The 15,900-nt window shown below is 45.1% G+C and overlaps 1 protein-coding gene across 4 annotated transcripts in view; it reads left to right on the top strand.

Moving 5' to 3' along the window:
- Positions 1-15,900, top strand: part of PPP2R5C (protein phosphatase 2 regulatory subunit B'gamma) — an 83,534-nt gene that overhangs the window by 38,383 nt on the left and 29,251 nt on the right. Inside the window, exon 1 of one of the 4 annotated variants that reach the window (XM_077269206.1) lies at positions 156-494. The exons of 2 other annotated variants lie outside the window; for them this stretch is intronic. In XM_077269206.1, the coding sequence (XP_077125321.1) occupies positions 401-494 (94 nt within the window). In that variant the 5' untranslated portion in view covers positions 156-400. Of the gene's footprint in view, positions 1-155; positions 495-15,900 lie in introns of those variants that run through there. One more of the 4 variants, XM_077269217.1, reaches the window with a different exon arrangement.

The following is a 15,900-nucleotide window of genomic DNA, read 5'->3' as shown; positions in this document are numbered from 1 at the left end:
TTGTGTTCCTGGTGAGTTTCCAGCACCTCTGACCTCTACTCCCCCAGTGTCATGCAATCAGAAAAAACAAAGTTCTACTTAAATGGAGGTGGAGCTCGTCCCCTGTCCGTCCTCTCTATCCGACAACGGCCAATCAAATCCTCCTTTCTATTTGTAGTTTTTAGTGTCCTTTTCAGTGTCTGGGTTTGGCCAATCAGCCACCTCCTGTTTGGTGACATCACCGGCTCCAGCCCTGTTCCCTCCAGCTGCAGACCTGCCCCGCTTCCTTTCTCTCATTTTTTTTTCTTTCTTTCTTTTTTTTTTTTTTTTTTTTTTTTATAACTAAAATGGAGTCCGGATCCCTGCCTTAAGGAGAACGCTGCTGTTTTTTTTTATCCTCCTCTCCGGTGGGTTTTCTTTGATGCTGACATGTAACGAGCCTGCGAGCAGGATGGTGGTAGACGCAGCGAATTCCAATGGCCCCTTTCAGCCAGCAGCTCTGCTCTATATCCGTGGTGAGTTGCATTTTTTCCTTCCTCCCCTGTTACAATAGTGAGGGCTTCATTAATAAGTACCTATTGTGGAAGAGAAGCAGGAAGTGCTCCGCCAGCTTAACCCTCCAGCTCCCAGGTTGGGCGCAGAAAACCGGATCCCGCCAGCTCACATTTAACCCTCTTAATGCTGCCTTTTACTGCTTGCTTGTGTTTTTTTTGTTTGTTTTTTTCATCCCCTCCCCCTTCTTCCTTCTTTTCTCCGAGCTCTGCTGCTTGTGTGAAAGGATGTGAAATTGGGAGGCAGGGGGCTGCCAAGCCTGGAAATGCAGACAGGAGACGTCCACACCAATGTCATATCAACTCCTCTCTCCCCCATGTTTGGTGGTGGAAGCCGTGATCTCATGAATTAAACATTAATCACGGGACTCAGCCATTTCTATGATCCCCGCTCGTTTCTATATTTGGACTCCTTACGGGTGGGACGTCTTTGATCTGTGATGATGCCCCCACCTTTATTTTTTGTTAATGCATTTGCACAACCTGTACCAGGGCATCTGTATATTGCATTGTGCATAGCAACATGAAGGAGTTAAGTTTTGGAATTTTTTCCCTCCCCTGTAAAATGTTGTATTTTTGGACATATTGTAAGTGCATGAGTACACGAGCGCTGCAACATATTCCATAGCAATGTACACGGTAATCGTAAAATCTAATCTCAAAGCTGTCTGTCTGACTAGCATGATGGGACTTGTGGTTTGGGACGACACATGTTGAATCTCATGTAATGGGCTTGTGTCTTATCGGGGGCCCTATATTGGTCCTGATTATTAGGTAGATAGGAATTCTTTCCGGTTGTTGATGTTTCCGTGTTGATTGACGATTCCAGATGCTGAGAGTTGTCATACTGATGTTGTGGTTTTGGGATCCCAGGATCATGAGATGCAGTCCGGGATCCAGTGTGATTGTATCATTGGTTGGCTCTATTACTTTGCAATATACCGTACTTGTTTGTTTTTTGCTTTTTAATTGGAATTTTATTACCTGTAAGATATCTTTTGGAGATGGATAATATAGAAGACCACCACCAATGTGTATGGTGGGCTTCCTGAATCTCCCCCAACAGAAGACGTCAAACAGACCAGAGGCATTAAAGGGAACCTGTCACCCCCAAAATCGAAGGTGAGCTAAGCCCACCGGCATCAGGGGCTTATCTACAGCATTTTGGAATGCTGTAGATAAGCCCCCGATGTATCTTGAAAGATGAGAAAGAGGTTAGATTATACTCACCCAGGGCGGTCGGGTCCGATGGGTGTCGCAGCCCGGGGCCTCCCATCTTCTTACGATGACGTCCTCTTCTTGTATTCACGCTCCGGCACAGGCGTACTTTGTCTGCCCTGTTGAGGGGAGAGCAAAGTACTGCAGTGCGCAGGCGCTGGGAAAGGTCAGAGAGGCCCAGCACCTGTGCACTGCAGTACTTTGCTCTGCACTCAACAGGGCAGACAAAGAGCGCCTGCCCCGGAGCCGCAGCGTGAAGAGAAGAAGAGGACGTCATCGTAAGAAGATGGGAGGCCCCGGACCGTGACACCCATCGGACCCGGACCGCAGCGGGACCGCCCCTGGGTGAGTATAATCTAACCTCTTTTTCTCATCTATCAGGATACATCGGGGGCTTATCAAAACGCTGCGGATCCACACTAAATCCACATCGTGTGCACATAACCTTAGAGTCTGACGGCTGTTGTAACCTGTAAAGAAGTTAGAGGCATTTAGGTGGTAAAAATACACTCTTTCATTTCTGTCATGCCACTTTGCATTAATTCCTGAAAAGCACCTGAAGGGTTAATAAAATACCTGACAGCAGCTTTCAATATGTCAGGGGGTGCGGTTTTTAAAATGGTATCACTTTTGGGGGTTTCCCAATATATGGGTCAACTACAGGCACTTTAAACATGGATAGGTGCCTAAAAAAATAAATTTTGTAAATTTCCTTAAAAAAAATGAAAAATTACTGCTACATTTTTTTAACCTCCTAAAGTGCTAAAAAAAAAACAAAAAAAAAAAAACGTTTTACAAATGGTGCTGATGTAAAGCAGATATGTGGGAAATGTTATTTATTAATGTTTTTGTGTGGTATGACTATCTGGATTAAAGGGATAATCAATCAAAGTTTGAAAATTGCAAATTTTTTAACATTTTTTTTTTCAAATTTCTGATTTTTTTTTTTATAAACACACACAAAATATATCAACCTAAATTTACCAGTATCATAAAGTATAATGTGTCACGAAAAAACATTCTCAAAATCACTGGGATTTGTTGAAGTATTCCAGAGTTATTACCACATAAAGTGACACTGGTTACATTTCAAAAATTTGGCTCCATCACGAAGGGGTTAAATCGAGAGATTATTCCAGTTGTTACCAATGTTATCCCTTATATCAATCTCTCTCCTTAAGGTACCGTTACACTAAACGACTTACCAACGATCACGACCAGCGATCGTGATCGTTGGTAAGTCGTTGTGTGGTCGCTGGGGAGCTGTCACACAGACAGCTCTCTCCAGCGACCAACGATCAGGGGAAAGACTTCGGCATCGTTGAAACTGTCTTCAACGATGCCGAAGTCCCCTGCAGCACCCGGGTAAACATCGGGTTACTAAGTGCAGGGCCGCGCTTAGTAACCCGATATTTACCCTGGTTACCATTGTAAAAGTAAAAAAAAAAAACACTACATACTCACCTTCTGATGTCTGTCACGTCCCCCGGTGTCCACACGCTGCTGCAGAGAGCTTTCCCTGCACTGAATGTGTCAGCGGCGCCGGCAGTAACAGCGGTGCCGTCACCGCTGTGCTCTGCTTTACGGCTGGCGCTCGCACAGTCAGTGCAGGGAAAGCTCCCTGCAGCAGCGCGTGGACGCCGGGGGATGTGACAGACATCAGAAGGTGAATATGTACTGTTTTTTTTTTTTTTTTACTTTTACAATGGTAACCAGGGTAAATATTGGGTTACTAAGTGCGGCCCTGCGCTTAGTAACCCGACGTTTACCCTGGTTACAAGTGAACACATCGCTGGATCGGTGTCACACACACCGATCCAGCGATGACAGCGGGTGAGCAGCGACGAAATAAAGGTCTGGACTTCTAGCTCCGACCAGCGACATAACAGCGGGATCCAGATCGCTGCTGCGTGTCTAACACAACGAGATCGCTATCCAGGACGCTGCAACGTCACGGATCGTTGTCGTTCTCGTTGGGTGTGACGGTACCTTAACTTCATAGTCTGTTTACATTTTACCTGTACTGATGATACTTATCAGCCGCAGACGTCCGTTGTAGAAAGCCCTTGGCTCATGGAAGTATCAGGCCTGGTTTTGTTTTCAGCCCTTTTACTGTGGGCAAGGGTGTTCCTGACAAGCACAGATGCCAAAACACGTAATAATTACAAGATGTCCCCTGCTGAAGCCAGAAACTGTGAAACTCATGTACAGTGAAAGTTCTTGAACCCACAAAATCTTAATATTCTAGTGTTTTATTGTGGCTATTTTGTTGCAATTAGTATTTTGTCATGTCGCCTACATTTTATCACCATCTGCAGCTGTAAGGCCTCTTTCACACTAGCGTCGTGCACTGCACGTCGCTATGCGTCGTTTTGCAGAAAAAACGCATCCTGCAAAATAGCTTGCAGGATGCGTTTTTTCTCCATAGACTTCTATTCGTGACGCAGTGCGACGCATTGCCACACGTCGCAACCGTCGTGCGTTGGACCGTCGCCACCAAAAAACGTTGCATGTAACTTTTTTGGTGCGTCGCCTGCAGCATTTCCGACCACGCATGCGCAGCCGGAACTCTGCCCCCGCTTCCCCGCACCTCACAATGGGGCAGCGGATGCGTTGAAAAACAGCATCCGCTGCCCCCGTTGTGCGGCGCTTCCACATTATGCGTCGGTGCGCCGCAACGTCGCATTGCGACGTGCAGTGCACAACGCTAATGTGAAAGTAGCCTAAGCCTGCTTTGCTATTGGACAGTTTTTTTGATTATTTCCCCCATTTTTTTTTTTTTGCACTTTTAAGAAGTGAAATCATGACGGGGATTTTACATGTAAAGTTTTGGGGCTGTTTTGCTGGCACTGTACACAAGTGTGAAGATGAAGGGGATTTCTTACTTTCTGTTTACCTTACTTCCCAGTTGTGATCATGTGATAGTTGCAGCCAATCACTGGCCTAGGCGATTGTGAGTGGAAGACAGGGAGGTGAACAGAGACCGGTGGGGAGCTCTGTGTCGATGGAGCAACAGACACTTACTGCCTCTTTCCAAATACAGGATGATACTAAAAAACTCTTTAACATAGACCTGGTGTAATGGGTTTTCTTGTTGCATATGCAGGGCATTTTTCCCTACTTATTTTCAGAATTGTTGTAATTCTGAGTTTGAAGTTTTGCAACAATTTCATTTAACCACAGCAGATGCCTGCACTGCAGATGCAACTGTGAACTGCACCCCAGGACTCCAGTTACATCAGCAGATATAATACCAAACCCTTGCTCCAGTGAGGACCCTCCACCACGCAGCGACGTGGACTTAGCGGAAGGGTATTAGCACTTCTACAATCTCAGCCAGTGGTGGCCATGAGATGCCCGATTCCTGTGGTTGTGGTTTTAGTTCATAATGTTGCACAGATACTTAGTAGTTTGGCTGCGAGTCTGTCTGGTGACAGGTTCTCTTTAAAGGGAACCTGTCACCCCCAAAATCGATGGTGAGGTAAGCCCACCGTCATCGGGGGCTTATCTACAGCATTCTGTAATGCTGTAGATAAGCCCCCGATGTTACCTGAAAGAGGAGAAAAAGAGGTTATAATATACTCACCCAGGGGCGGTCCCGGTGCGGTCCGGTCCGATGGGTGTCTCGGGTCCGCTCCAGCGCCCCCTATCTTCATTCCATGACGTCCTCTTCTGGTCTCCATGCCTCGGCTCCTGTTGAGGGCAGAGCAAAGTACTGTAGTGCGCAGGTGCTGGGCCTCTCTGACCTTTCCGGCGCCTGCACACTGCAGTATTTTGCTTTGCCCTCAACAGGGCAGACAAAGTACGCCTGCGCCGGAGCCGCAGCGTGAAGACCAGAAGAGGACGTCATGGAATGAAGATGGGAGGCACCGGAGCGGACCTGAGACGCCCATCGGAGCGGGACCGCCCCTGGGTGAGTATAATCTAATGTCTTTTTCTCCTCTTTCTGTAGATAAGCTCCTGATGACGGTGAGCTTACCTCACCCTCGATTTTGGGGGTGACAGGTTCCCTTTAAAAAAGATTACATGATGGAAACGGGCGAGTCCGTGACCAATCGGAAAGAGGCGCTGATGGAGGCTTATCGGTAATAATAGCCATTCAGATTATCAACCTTAAAACGATTGGGGCCGATGTGCGAAACTTCGCTCCAACCGTCACGGCAGTGAAAATTAACTCTTTATTTGGAATGTTTCCTCACTACAAATTTTACCTCCCACACCCCGGTGTGCATGGAAGTCACGATAAGTGATTGTGCCCTATAATAAAGATTTGAAGTCCAAAAAAGAAAGTGTTTTTTGTTACCCTCCCAATTTGGTCTTTAAAGGGGATGACATCATTCATGGGGCTATTTCAAGTGGGTGCTCTTTGGTCCCCATGGGATCGAATTATGTCATGGGGAGGGTTTGCCTGTATTATACAGTCATGGACAAAAATTTTGAGAATGAGACAAATATTAATTTTTCCAAAGTCTACTGCTTCATTTTTTCTAATGGCAATTTGCATATACTCTGAATGTCAGAGTGATCAGCTTAACAGCAATTACTGTACTTGCAAAGTCAATATTTGCCCAGAAAATGAACTTTAACCCCAAAACACATTTCAACATCATTGCAGTCCTGCCTTAAAAGGAGCAGCTTACATCGTTTTAGTGATTGATCCATTAACACAGGTGTGGGTGTTGAGGACAGGGCTGGCGATCAATCAGTCATGATTAAGTAAGAATGACATCACTGGACACTTTAAAAGGAGGCTGGTGCTTGGTATCATTGTTTCTCTTCAGTTAACCATGGTTATCGCTAAAGAAACACGTGCAGCACTGCACAAAAATGGCCTAACAGGGAAGAGTATCGCAGCTACAAAGATTGCATGCACCTCAGTCAACAATCTATCGCATCATCAAGAACTTCAAGGAGAGCGCTTCCATTGTTGTCAAAAAGGCTCCAGGGCGCCCAAGAAAGACCAGCAAGCGCCAGGACCGTATCTTAAAACTGTTTCAGCTGCGGGATCGGACTACCAGCAGTGCCGAGCTTGCTCAGGAATAGCAGCAGGCTGGTGTGAGTGCTTCTGCACGCGCTGTGAGGCGGAGACACTTTGAGCAAGGCCTGGTTTCAAGGAGGGCAGCAAAGAAGCCACTTCTCTCCAGAAAAAACATCAGGGACCGACTGATATTCTGCAAAAGGTACAGGGAGTGGACTGCTGAGGACTGGGGCAAAGTCATTTTCTCTGATGAATCCCCTTTTCGATTGTTTGGGACATCTGGAAAACAGCTTATTCGGAGAAGAAGAGGTGAGCGCTACCACCAGTCTTGTCTCATGCCAACTGTAAAGCATCCTGAAACCATTCGTGTGTGGGGTTGCTTCTCAGCCAAGGGAATCGGCTCACTCACAGTCTTGCCTAAAAACACAGCCATGAATAAAGAATGGTACCAGAATGTCCTCCAAGAGCAACTTCTCCCAACCGTCCAAGAGCAGTTTGGCGCCCAACAATGCCTTTTCCAGCATGATGGAGCACCTTGCCATAAAGTAAAGGTGATAACTAAATGGCTCATGGAACAAAACATAGAGATTTTGGGTCCATGGCCTGGAAACTCCCCAGATCTTAATCCCATTGAGAACTTGTGGTCAATCAAGAGACGGGTGGACAAGCAAAAAACAACAAATTCTGGCAAATGCAAGCATTGATTATGCAAGAATGGACGGCTATCAGTCAGGATTTGGTCCAGAAGTTGATTGAGAGCATGCCAGGGAGAATTGCAGAGGTCTTGAAGAAGAAGGGTCAACACTGCAAATATTGACTTGCTGCATTAACTCATTCTAACTGTCAATATAACCTATTGGTACTCATAATATGATTGCAATTATATTTCTGTATGTGATATAAACATCAGACAAACACTAATAAAAACCAGAGGGCAGCAGATCATGTGAAAATATAATTTTGGTGTCATTCTCAAAACTTTTGGCCATGACTGTACACTGGGTTCAGCAATTCGGATGCCCCATTTCTCCCAGCGCAAAGAGCGGATTTTTGGCTTTGCATATTTTTTATTTTTGCATTTATCTGCAGCTAATAAATCCAATGTATTTGACAGCCGGATGATGCGCTGCATTGGGGCGGATTCTTGCACCCTGGACCATTGACTCGCAGATCGCTGTCCGCATGGACCATATATCGCAGTCTGGTATGGCTGTGGCGCCGGATTTATTGTGCATATTCTGCCCCTCCGTTTTCCTCTTGTGCCATCATCACATGCCCTCACCAGATTTTGTGCCAGCTGCCTTTTTTTCATATCCGGGTGGCACTGGATATCTACAGAAGATGGTTGGCTCGGTGTGATAATCCACAAGTGTCCTGCTGCTCCCCCACCCCCCTTCTATCCATGATCTACAGATATTTCACATTTCGTCTCCATGTTCAGGCTTGATTCAGTGACTACATACCGAGGAGCGTACATGATTGACGTGCCGCCGCCGCATTCACTGTAGGGGCGGGAGGCTGCCGCTGCTTTTATTGTTGCAAGTAGATTCTTGTTCCTTTTTTTTTCTTTTTTTTTTTTTTTTCTTGCAGTCCAGAGATTTTTCTCTTTTAGACCTTTTCTGTCGGCGGTCAAACAAGAAATACGAGGATTGCGACCATTAAACACCCAAGTTTCTGTCTATGGGCCATTGCATCATTCTTTATTTTTGCTGCACTTATGACTGCTTGCTGTTTTTTTCTGTTACCAGTCTTGGTTTGGGAAGAGGTTGACTTTCCCTATAGGAGATGGAAACCATATAGGCTAACAGCCGGTTAGAGTCAAATTGACAGCTTAGGCTACGTTCACATTAGCGTTGTGCGACGCAGCGTCGGGCGCCGCTGCGGCGACGCATGCGTCATGAGCCCCTATATTTAACATGGGGGCGCATGGACATGCGTTGCACTTGCGTTTTGTGACGCATGCGTCACTGCGGCGCACGCATCAGGGCGCAGAGGACGCAGCAAGTTGCATTTTTTTTGTGCGTCCAAAATCAAGCAAAAAAAGGACGCATGCGTCACAAAACAATGCGTTTTGCATGCGTTTTGCATGCGTTGTGCGTTGCGTCGCCGATGCGTTGCGTCGCCGATGCGTCGCCGACGCAACACACAACGCAAATGTGAACGTAGCCTTATACTGTAGCTTCATATTTACTCTCTCATTTGTTCTCTTAAAGGGATCCTGTCCCTGTAACTAAAAGAGCCACCATGTGCTGCACTAATGCTGCATTCTGACAAGGTGGCTCTTTTAGTTATTGGTCCTGGCACTGCTGAAATAAGTTTTTGAAATTTGTCCCTCTTACCGTGAAATGGCCACAGGGGCCGGTCTTTCCCCCTTAATCCAGACGCCTCACAGCCGTCACTCATGGCTTCTGCGCGCCGCCTCCTCTTCCTTCATTATCGTCCAGAGCTCCTGCGCTGTAAGTTCGAAGGGCAGCGCAACTGCGCATGCCCGAAAAAAAAAAAATAAATAAATAAAAAAAAATAACAGCTCAGGCGCCGGGGACGCTAATGAAGGAAGAGGAGGCGGCACCCGGCGCGCAGAGGCCTTGAGTGATGGCTGTGGTGCGTCTGATTAGGGGGGAAAGACGAAAGACATGCCCCCAGGACGATTTCATGGTATGAGGGGCAAATTTCAAAAACTATTATTTCAGCAGTGCCAGGAACCAGAACTAAAAGAGCTACCTTGTCAGAATGCAGCATTAGTGCGGCACAAGGTGGCTCTTTTAGTTAGAAACGCCCGGGGGGGCGGTTGGGTGACAGGTTCCCTTTAAAGGGGTTGTTTATCTTTAGTATGAACCCCAATTGTCTAATATGTTTATTCCATCTTTTGGCCCCTAATTGGATGGAGAACAGAGGTCTCTGACCTCCCCATTTGCAGTACATGTTGACCACGGACCCCAGCTCTAACATCTGAACATCATAAATTACTTTTAAAATGAAGCAGGACTTGTCTACTTTAATAAATATAGTGGGTACGGAAAATATTCAGACCCCTTTAAATGTGTCACTTTGTTTCATTGCAGCCATTTGGTAAATTCAAAAAGGTTTTTTTTTTTTTTCCTTCTTCTCATTAACCCTTTCGTGACCGAGCCCGTTTTTTGCCTTCGTGACCAGACCAATTTTTTCAATTCTAACCACTGTCACTGTGAGGTCATAACTCTAGAATTCTTCAACGGATCCCAGTGATTCTGAGATTTTCTTGTGACATATTGTACTTTATGGTAGTTGTAAAATTTATTTGATATGACGTGTATTTATTTGTTAAAAAAAAAGGAAATTTGGCGAAAATTTGTAATTTTCAAACTTTTAATTTTTATGCCCTTAAAAATATCGCACAACATAGTTAATAAATAACATTTCCCACATGTCTACTTTACATCAGCACAATTTTTGAAACATAATATTTTTGTTAGGAAGTTATAAAAGTTAAAAGTTGACCAGCGATTTCTTTTTTTCCAACGAAATTTTCAAAACCATTTTTTTAGGGACCACCTTACATTTGAAGTGAGTTTGCGGGGTCAATATGACAGAAAATACCCAAAAGTGACACCATTCTAAATACTGCACCCCTCAAGGTGCTCAAAACCACATTCAAGAAGTTTATTAAAGGGAACCGGTCACCCCCAAAATCGAAGGTGAGCTAAGCCCACCTGCATCAGGGGCTTATCTACAGTATTCTGTAATGCTGTAGATAAGCCCCCGATGTATCCTGAAAGATGAGAAAAAGAGGTTAGATTATACTCCCGCGGGCGGTCCGATCCGATGGGCGTCGTGGTCCGGTCCGGCGCCTCCCATCTTCTTAGGATGACATCCTCGTCTTGTCTTCACGCTGCAGCTCCGGCGCAGGTGTACTTTGTCTGCCCTGTTGAGGACAGAGCAAAGTACTGCAGTGTGCAGGCGCCGGGCCTTTCTGAGGTTTCCCAGCACCTGTGCACTGCAGTACTTTGCTTTGCCCTCAACAGGGCAGAAAAAGTACGCCTGCGCCAGAGCCACGGCAGGAAGACAAGAAGAGGACGTCATCATAAGAAGGTGGGAGTCCCTGGACCGGACCACGACGCCCATCGGTTCGGACCGCCCCTGGGTGAGTATAATCTAACCTCTTTTTCTCATCTTTCAAGATACATCGGGGGCTTATCTACAGCATTCCAGAATACTGCAGATAAGTCCCTGATGCTGGTGGGCTTAGCTCACCTTCGATTTTGGGGGGTCACAGGTTCCCTTTAACCCTTCAGGTGCTTCACAGGAATTTTTGGAATGTGGAAGGAGCAAATAAACATTTACTTTTCTTTCACTAAAATTTTCCTTTAGACCTAATTGTTTTTACTTTCGCAAGGGTAACAGTAGAAAATGGACCATACATTTTGTTCTGCAATTAATCCTGAGCATGCCGATACTCCATATGTACTGTTTGGGTGCAAGGCAGGGCTCGGAAGGGAAGGCGCGCCATTGGACTTTTTGATTGTAAAATATGCTGAACCCACAGGTGCTTCAGACGTTTATAACGTAGAGCTGTGGAAATAAAAAAAAAAACAAAAACATTTTTAGCTCCATATTTTGCATTTTCATAAAGGTAACAGGAGAAATTGCACCATACAGTTTGTTGTGCAATTTCTCCTGAGCATGCCGATACCCCATATGTGAGGGTATACTACTGTTTGGGCGCAGGGCTTGGAAGGGAAGGAGCGCCATTTGACTTTTGGAATGCAAAATTGGCTGGAATCGATAGCGGATGCCATGTTGTGTTTGGAGAGCCCCTGATGTGCCTAAACAGTGGAAACCCCTAACAAGTGACCTCATTTTGGAAGCTAGACCCCTCATGGAATTTATCTAGATGTCTGGTGAGCACCTTGAACCTCCAGGGGCTTCACAGAATTTTATATTATTGAGCTGTCAAAATAATAATAATAAAAAAAAAATTACCACAAAAATGCTATTTTAGCCCCCACTTTTTATTTTCACAAGGGTAGCAAGAAAAAATGGACCCCAAAGTTAGTTGTGTAATTTCTCCTGAGTATGCCAATAACCAGTATGTGGTGGAAAACTACTGTCTGGGAGCAGGGCATGAAAGGGAAGGAGCGCCATATTACAGTGTAGGTTTTGCTGCATTGGTTTGAGGGGGCCATGTCACATTGGCAGAGCCCCTGAGGTGCCAGAACATCAGAAACCCCCGTACGTGACCCATTTTACTAACTACACCTCTCAATGAGTTCATCTAGGGGTGCAGTGATCATATTGACACCACAAGTGTCACAGAATTTGATATCATTGGGCAGTGAAGAAAAAATAATTACATTTTTATCATGGAAAAATTGTTTTAGCCCCAGATTTTACATTTTCACAATGGGAAATGGGTAAAAATGGTGCCAAAATGTGTTATACAACTTCTTCTGAACTTGGCAATACCCCATATGTGGCTGTACAGTACTGCTTAGCCACACAGCAAGACTCTGGAGGGACAGAGCTCTATTTGACTCTTGGAGAACAAATTATTATAGAATAGTTTCCAGACTCTCTATAAAGAGGCCCTACATGTCAGAAAAGCAGAATCCCCCCCCCCCTCAGGTGACCCCAGTTTAGAAATTACACCCCTTTAGGAATTTATCTACAATTGTAGTGATGATTTTAACTCCGTAAGTGTTTTCCAGAAACAGGCAGCAGTGGATGTTGCTGAGTGAAAAATGCAAACTGCCGTTGTAGTGACCAGTACGCTGTAGTGACCAGTACGTTGTAGTGACCAGTACGTTATGCCCAGCCATTGCTTCTGGATACATTCACCCATAAATTAGGCGTGCTCTCATCCCTACAGAAATGCCAAACATGTGGATGATGTATGTGGTTTAGGTACACTGTGGGGCTCAGAAGGGAGGGGGGCATTTGAATTTTGGAGTTCAGAATTTCCTTTAGGGGGGCGAGTAGCCATAACTAGTGATGAGCGAATATACTTGTTACTCGAGATTTCCTGAGCCCGCTCGGGTGTCCTCCGAGTATTTTTTAGTGCTCGAAGATTTTCATTGCCGCAGCTGAATGATTTACATCTGTTAGTCAGCATAAGTACATGTGGGGGTTGCCTGGTTGCTAGGGAATCCCCACATGAAATCAAGCTGGCTAAGAGATGTAAATCATTCAGCTGCGGTGATAAAAACTAAATTTCCAAACACTAAAAAATACTCTGGGTACACCCGAGCGTGCTCGGGAAATCTCGAGTAATGAGTATATTCGCTCATCACTAGCCATAACGCTTTTCCAGAGCCTTTGTAATAGCAGTAACGTGGAAGCCCCCAATATTTCCATTAACAGATGGACCTGAGTGAGGACTTGCTTTTTTTGTGGATTGAGTGGAAGCTTTTACTGGGAGCATTTTACATAACGTTTGGGATCACATTTATCTGGTGCTCTACGTTGAGCACTTACTTTGGGGTTTCTATCTAAATCTCTGAGTGGCGTGACAAATGAAACCCCCGATCTATTCGCTACAATGAGGCAGCAGAGTTACTCTGGACTCCGTCTGGCCTCTGTTCATCGGTGTCCTTCTTTTCAGAGGTGCACAAAACTAGTTGACTGCACTTTTATGTATGACTATAAAAAGAGGGACCTCGCCGGATCACCGGTTTTATGGCATCCACAGTGCCTCCATCTGCCTCATTATAGGGAATCTTCTGCCGGGGGTTCCGTCTGAATCACTTATTTCAGAGATTTACACGGAAACTCCGGTGTAAGCGTTCAACGCAGTGCATGGGTTAAATGTGCGCCGAGCTTTACTGCGATCTTTGGGAGGCAGAATGAAAAAATCAACAGCATGTGAAGAATTGGTTTTATTTATTTTTTTTATGCCGTTCCTCGTGTGGTATAAGTGATTAGGCGACTTTATTCTTCAGGTCAGTGTGATTACAGCGATACCAGATTTATATCTGGTTTTTATGTTTGGCAGCTGTCACACACTAAAAGACACTTTTTATTGCAAAAACAAGTTTTTGCATCACTATTTTGAGAGCTAGAATTTTTCAATATTTTGGCCGACAGTCATGTGATGGCTTGATTTTTGCGGGTCGAGCTGACTTTATTGGTATCATTTACGGGCTCATGATATTTTTTTGTTGCTTTTTATTCTGATTTTTGGGAGACAGATGAACTCCAGGAATTCAGGAATTTTTTTTTATGACGATCTGTGTGTATTAACATTAATAAGGCAGCTTTATTCTTCGGCCCCGTACGATTACAGTGTTTAACTGGCCATCGTAGCTGGCAGACTCAGAGGTCATCACATGACCTCGGGCTGCCGGGACAAGGCGGGATCCCCCATGATGTGATCAGATCTCATCATGGGGGGCGTCGGAGAGGCGAGTATAGCAGGGGTCTCCGTCTGCTATCTTCTAAATATCGCGATGATAGCAAAGGGTTAACATCATTGGGACTTGATCTAATCAGGTCCCAATGATGTCGCCTGTCAAAGCAACCGCTCTGCACAGGAATCACAGTGCTTGCAGGACCCTGGGGGTCCTGAGTGCTGCTAGACCGCCCACCGTTAATAAACGTCGGCGCTGCACAAAGCCCAGCAAGCACCAACTTATATCTATTGTGGGCGGTCTTGAAGAGGTTACTATACACTCTGCACCCCATCTTGACTAAAAAAAACCCAAAAACATAAATGTAGACATTTTTGCAAATTTATTAAAAAAGAAAAACTGAAATATCACATGGTCATAAGTATTCAGACCCTTTGCTCAGTACTGAGTAGAAGCACCTTTTGAGCTGGTACAGCCATGAGTCTTTTTGGGAGTGATGAAACAAGTTTTTCACACCTGGATTTGGGGATCCTCTGCCATTCTTCCTTGCAGATCCTCTCCAGTTCCGTCAGGGTGGATGGTGAACGTTGGTGGACAGCCATTTTCAGGTCTCTCCAGAGATGCTCAATTGGGTTTAGGTCAGGGCTCTGGCTGGGCCAGTCAACAATGGTCAGAGTTGTTCTGAAGCCACTCCTTTGTTATTTTAGCTGTGTGCTTAGGTCATTGTCTTGTTGGAAGGTGAACCTTCAGCCAAGTCTGAGGTCCAAAGCACTCTGGACGAAGTTTTAATCCAGGATATCTCTGTACTTGGCCACATTCATGTTTCCTTCAATGACAACCAGTCATCCTGTCCCTGCAGCTGAAAAACACTCCCATAGCATGATGCTGCCACCACCATGTTTCACTGTTGGGATTGTATTGGGCAGGTGATGAGCAGTGCCTGGTGTTGGGATTGTATTGGGCAGGTGATGAGCAGTGCCTGGTTTTCTCCACAAATACCGCTTAGAATTGTCAACAAAAAGGTCTATCTTCGTCTCATCCGACCAGAGAATCTTATTTCTCATAGTCTGGGAGTCCTTCATGTGTTTTTTAACAAACTATGCGGGCTTTCATATGTCTTGCACAGAGAGGCTGCCGTCGGGCCATTCTGCCATAAAGGCCACACTGGTGGAGGGCTGCAGTGATAGTTGACTTTGTAGAACTTTCTTCCATCTCCCTACTGCATCTCTGGAGCTCAGCCACAGTGATCTTGGGGTTCTTCTTTACCTCTCTCTTCTAGGCTCTTCTCCCACGATTGCTCAGTTTGGCTGGACGGCCAGGTCTTATGACCATATGACATTTTGGTTTTTCTTTTTTTACTAAATTTGCAAAAATTACTACATTTGTTTTTTTTTTTGTTTTTGGTTTTTTTTTTCAGTCAAGATGGGGTGCGGAGTGTACATTAATGAGAAAAAAAATTACTTTTTGATTTACCAAATGTCTGCAATGAAACAAAGAGTGAAAAACTTAAAGGGGCCTGAATACTTTCCGTACCCACTGTACTTTATCCCGCATGGAATTGGATTTCTGGAGCGATTTTACTGAGAATGTCTTGTGGTGTTCCCCTGTTATGTCTCCTGGAAATGTATGAGTGTTACCATTCCATTGGCACTAATTGGACAATATTAGCATGTGTAAGGACACGCGGTAGTTAATATTTTTAGACATTTCCAGGAGGAATAACAGGAGAACGGCCCCACAAAAAATTAAGGTGATAATCTCAATAGGGGTTTGGTCAGAACCAGCCTTCACCATAATTGTGTCGTTTGCTTTCTTTTATCATATGACGACGACACATCCCAGACTGGTGGAT

This window comes from Ranitomeya variabilis, chromosome 1, assembly GCF_051348905.1.
Source record: "Ranitomeya variabilis isolate aRanVar5 chromosome 1, aRanVar5.hap1, whole genome shotgun sequence".
Lineage (NCBI taxonomy): Eukaryota > Metazoa > Chordata > Amphibia > Anura > Dendrobatidae > Ranitomeya > Ranitomeya variabilis.
This window is presented reverse-complemented; position numbering and strand designations above follow the sequence as displayed.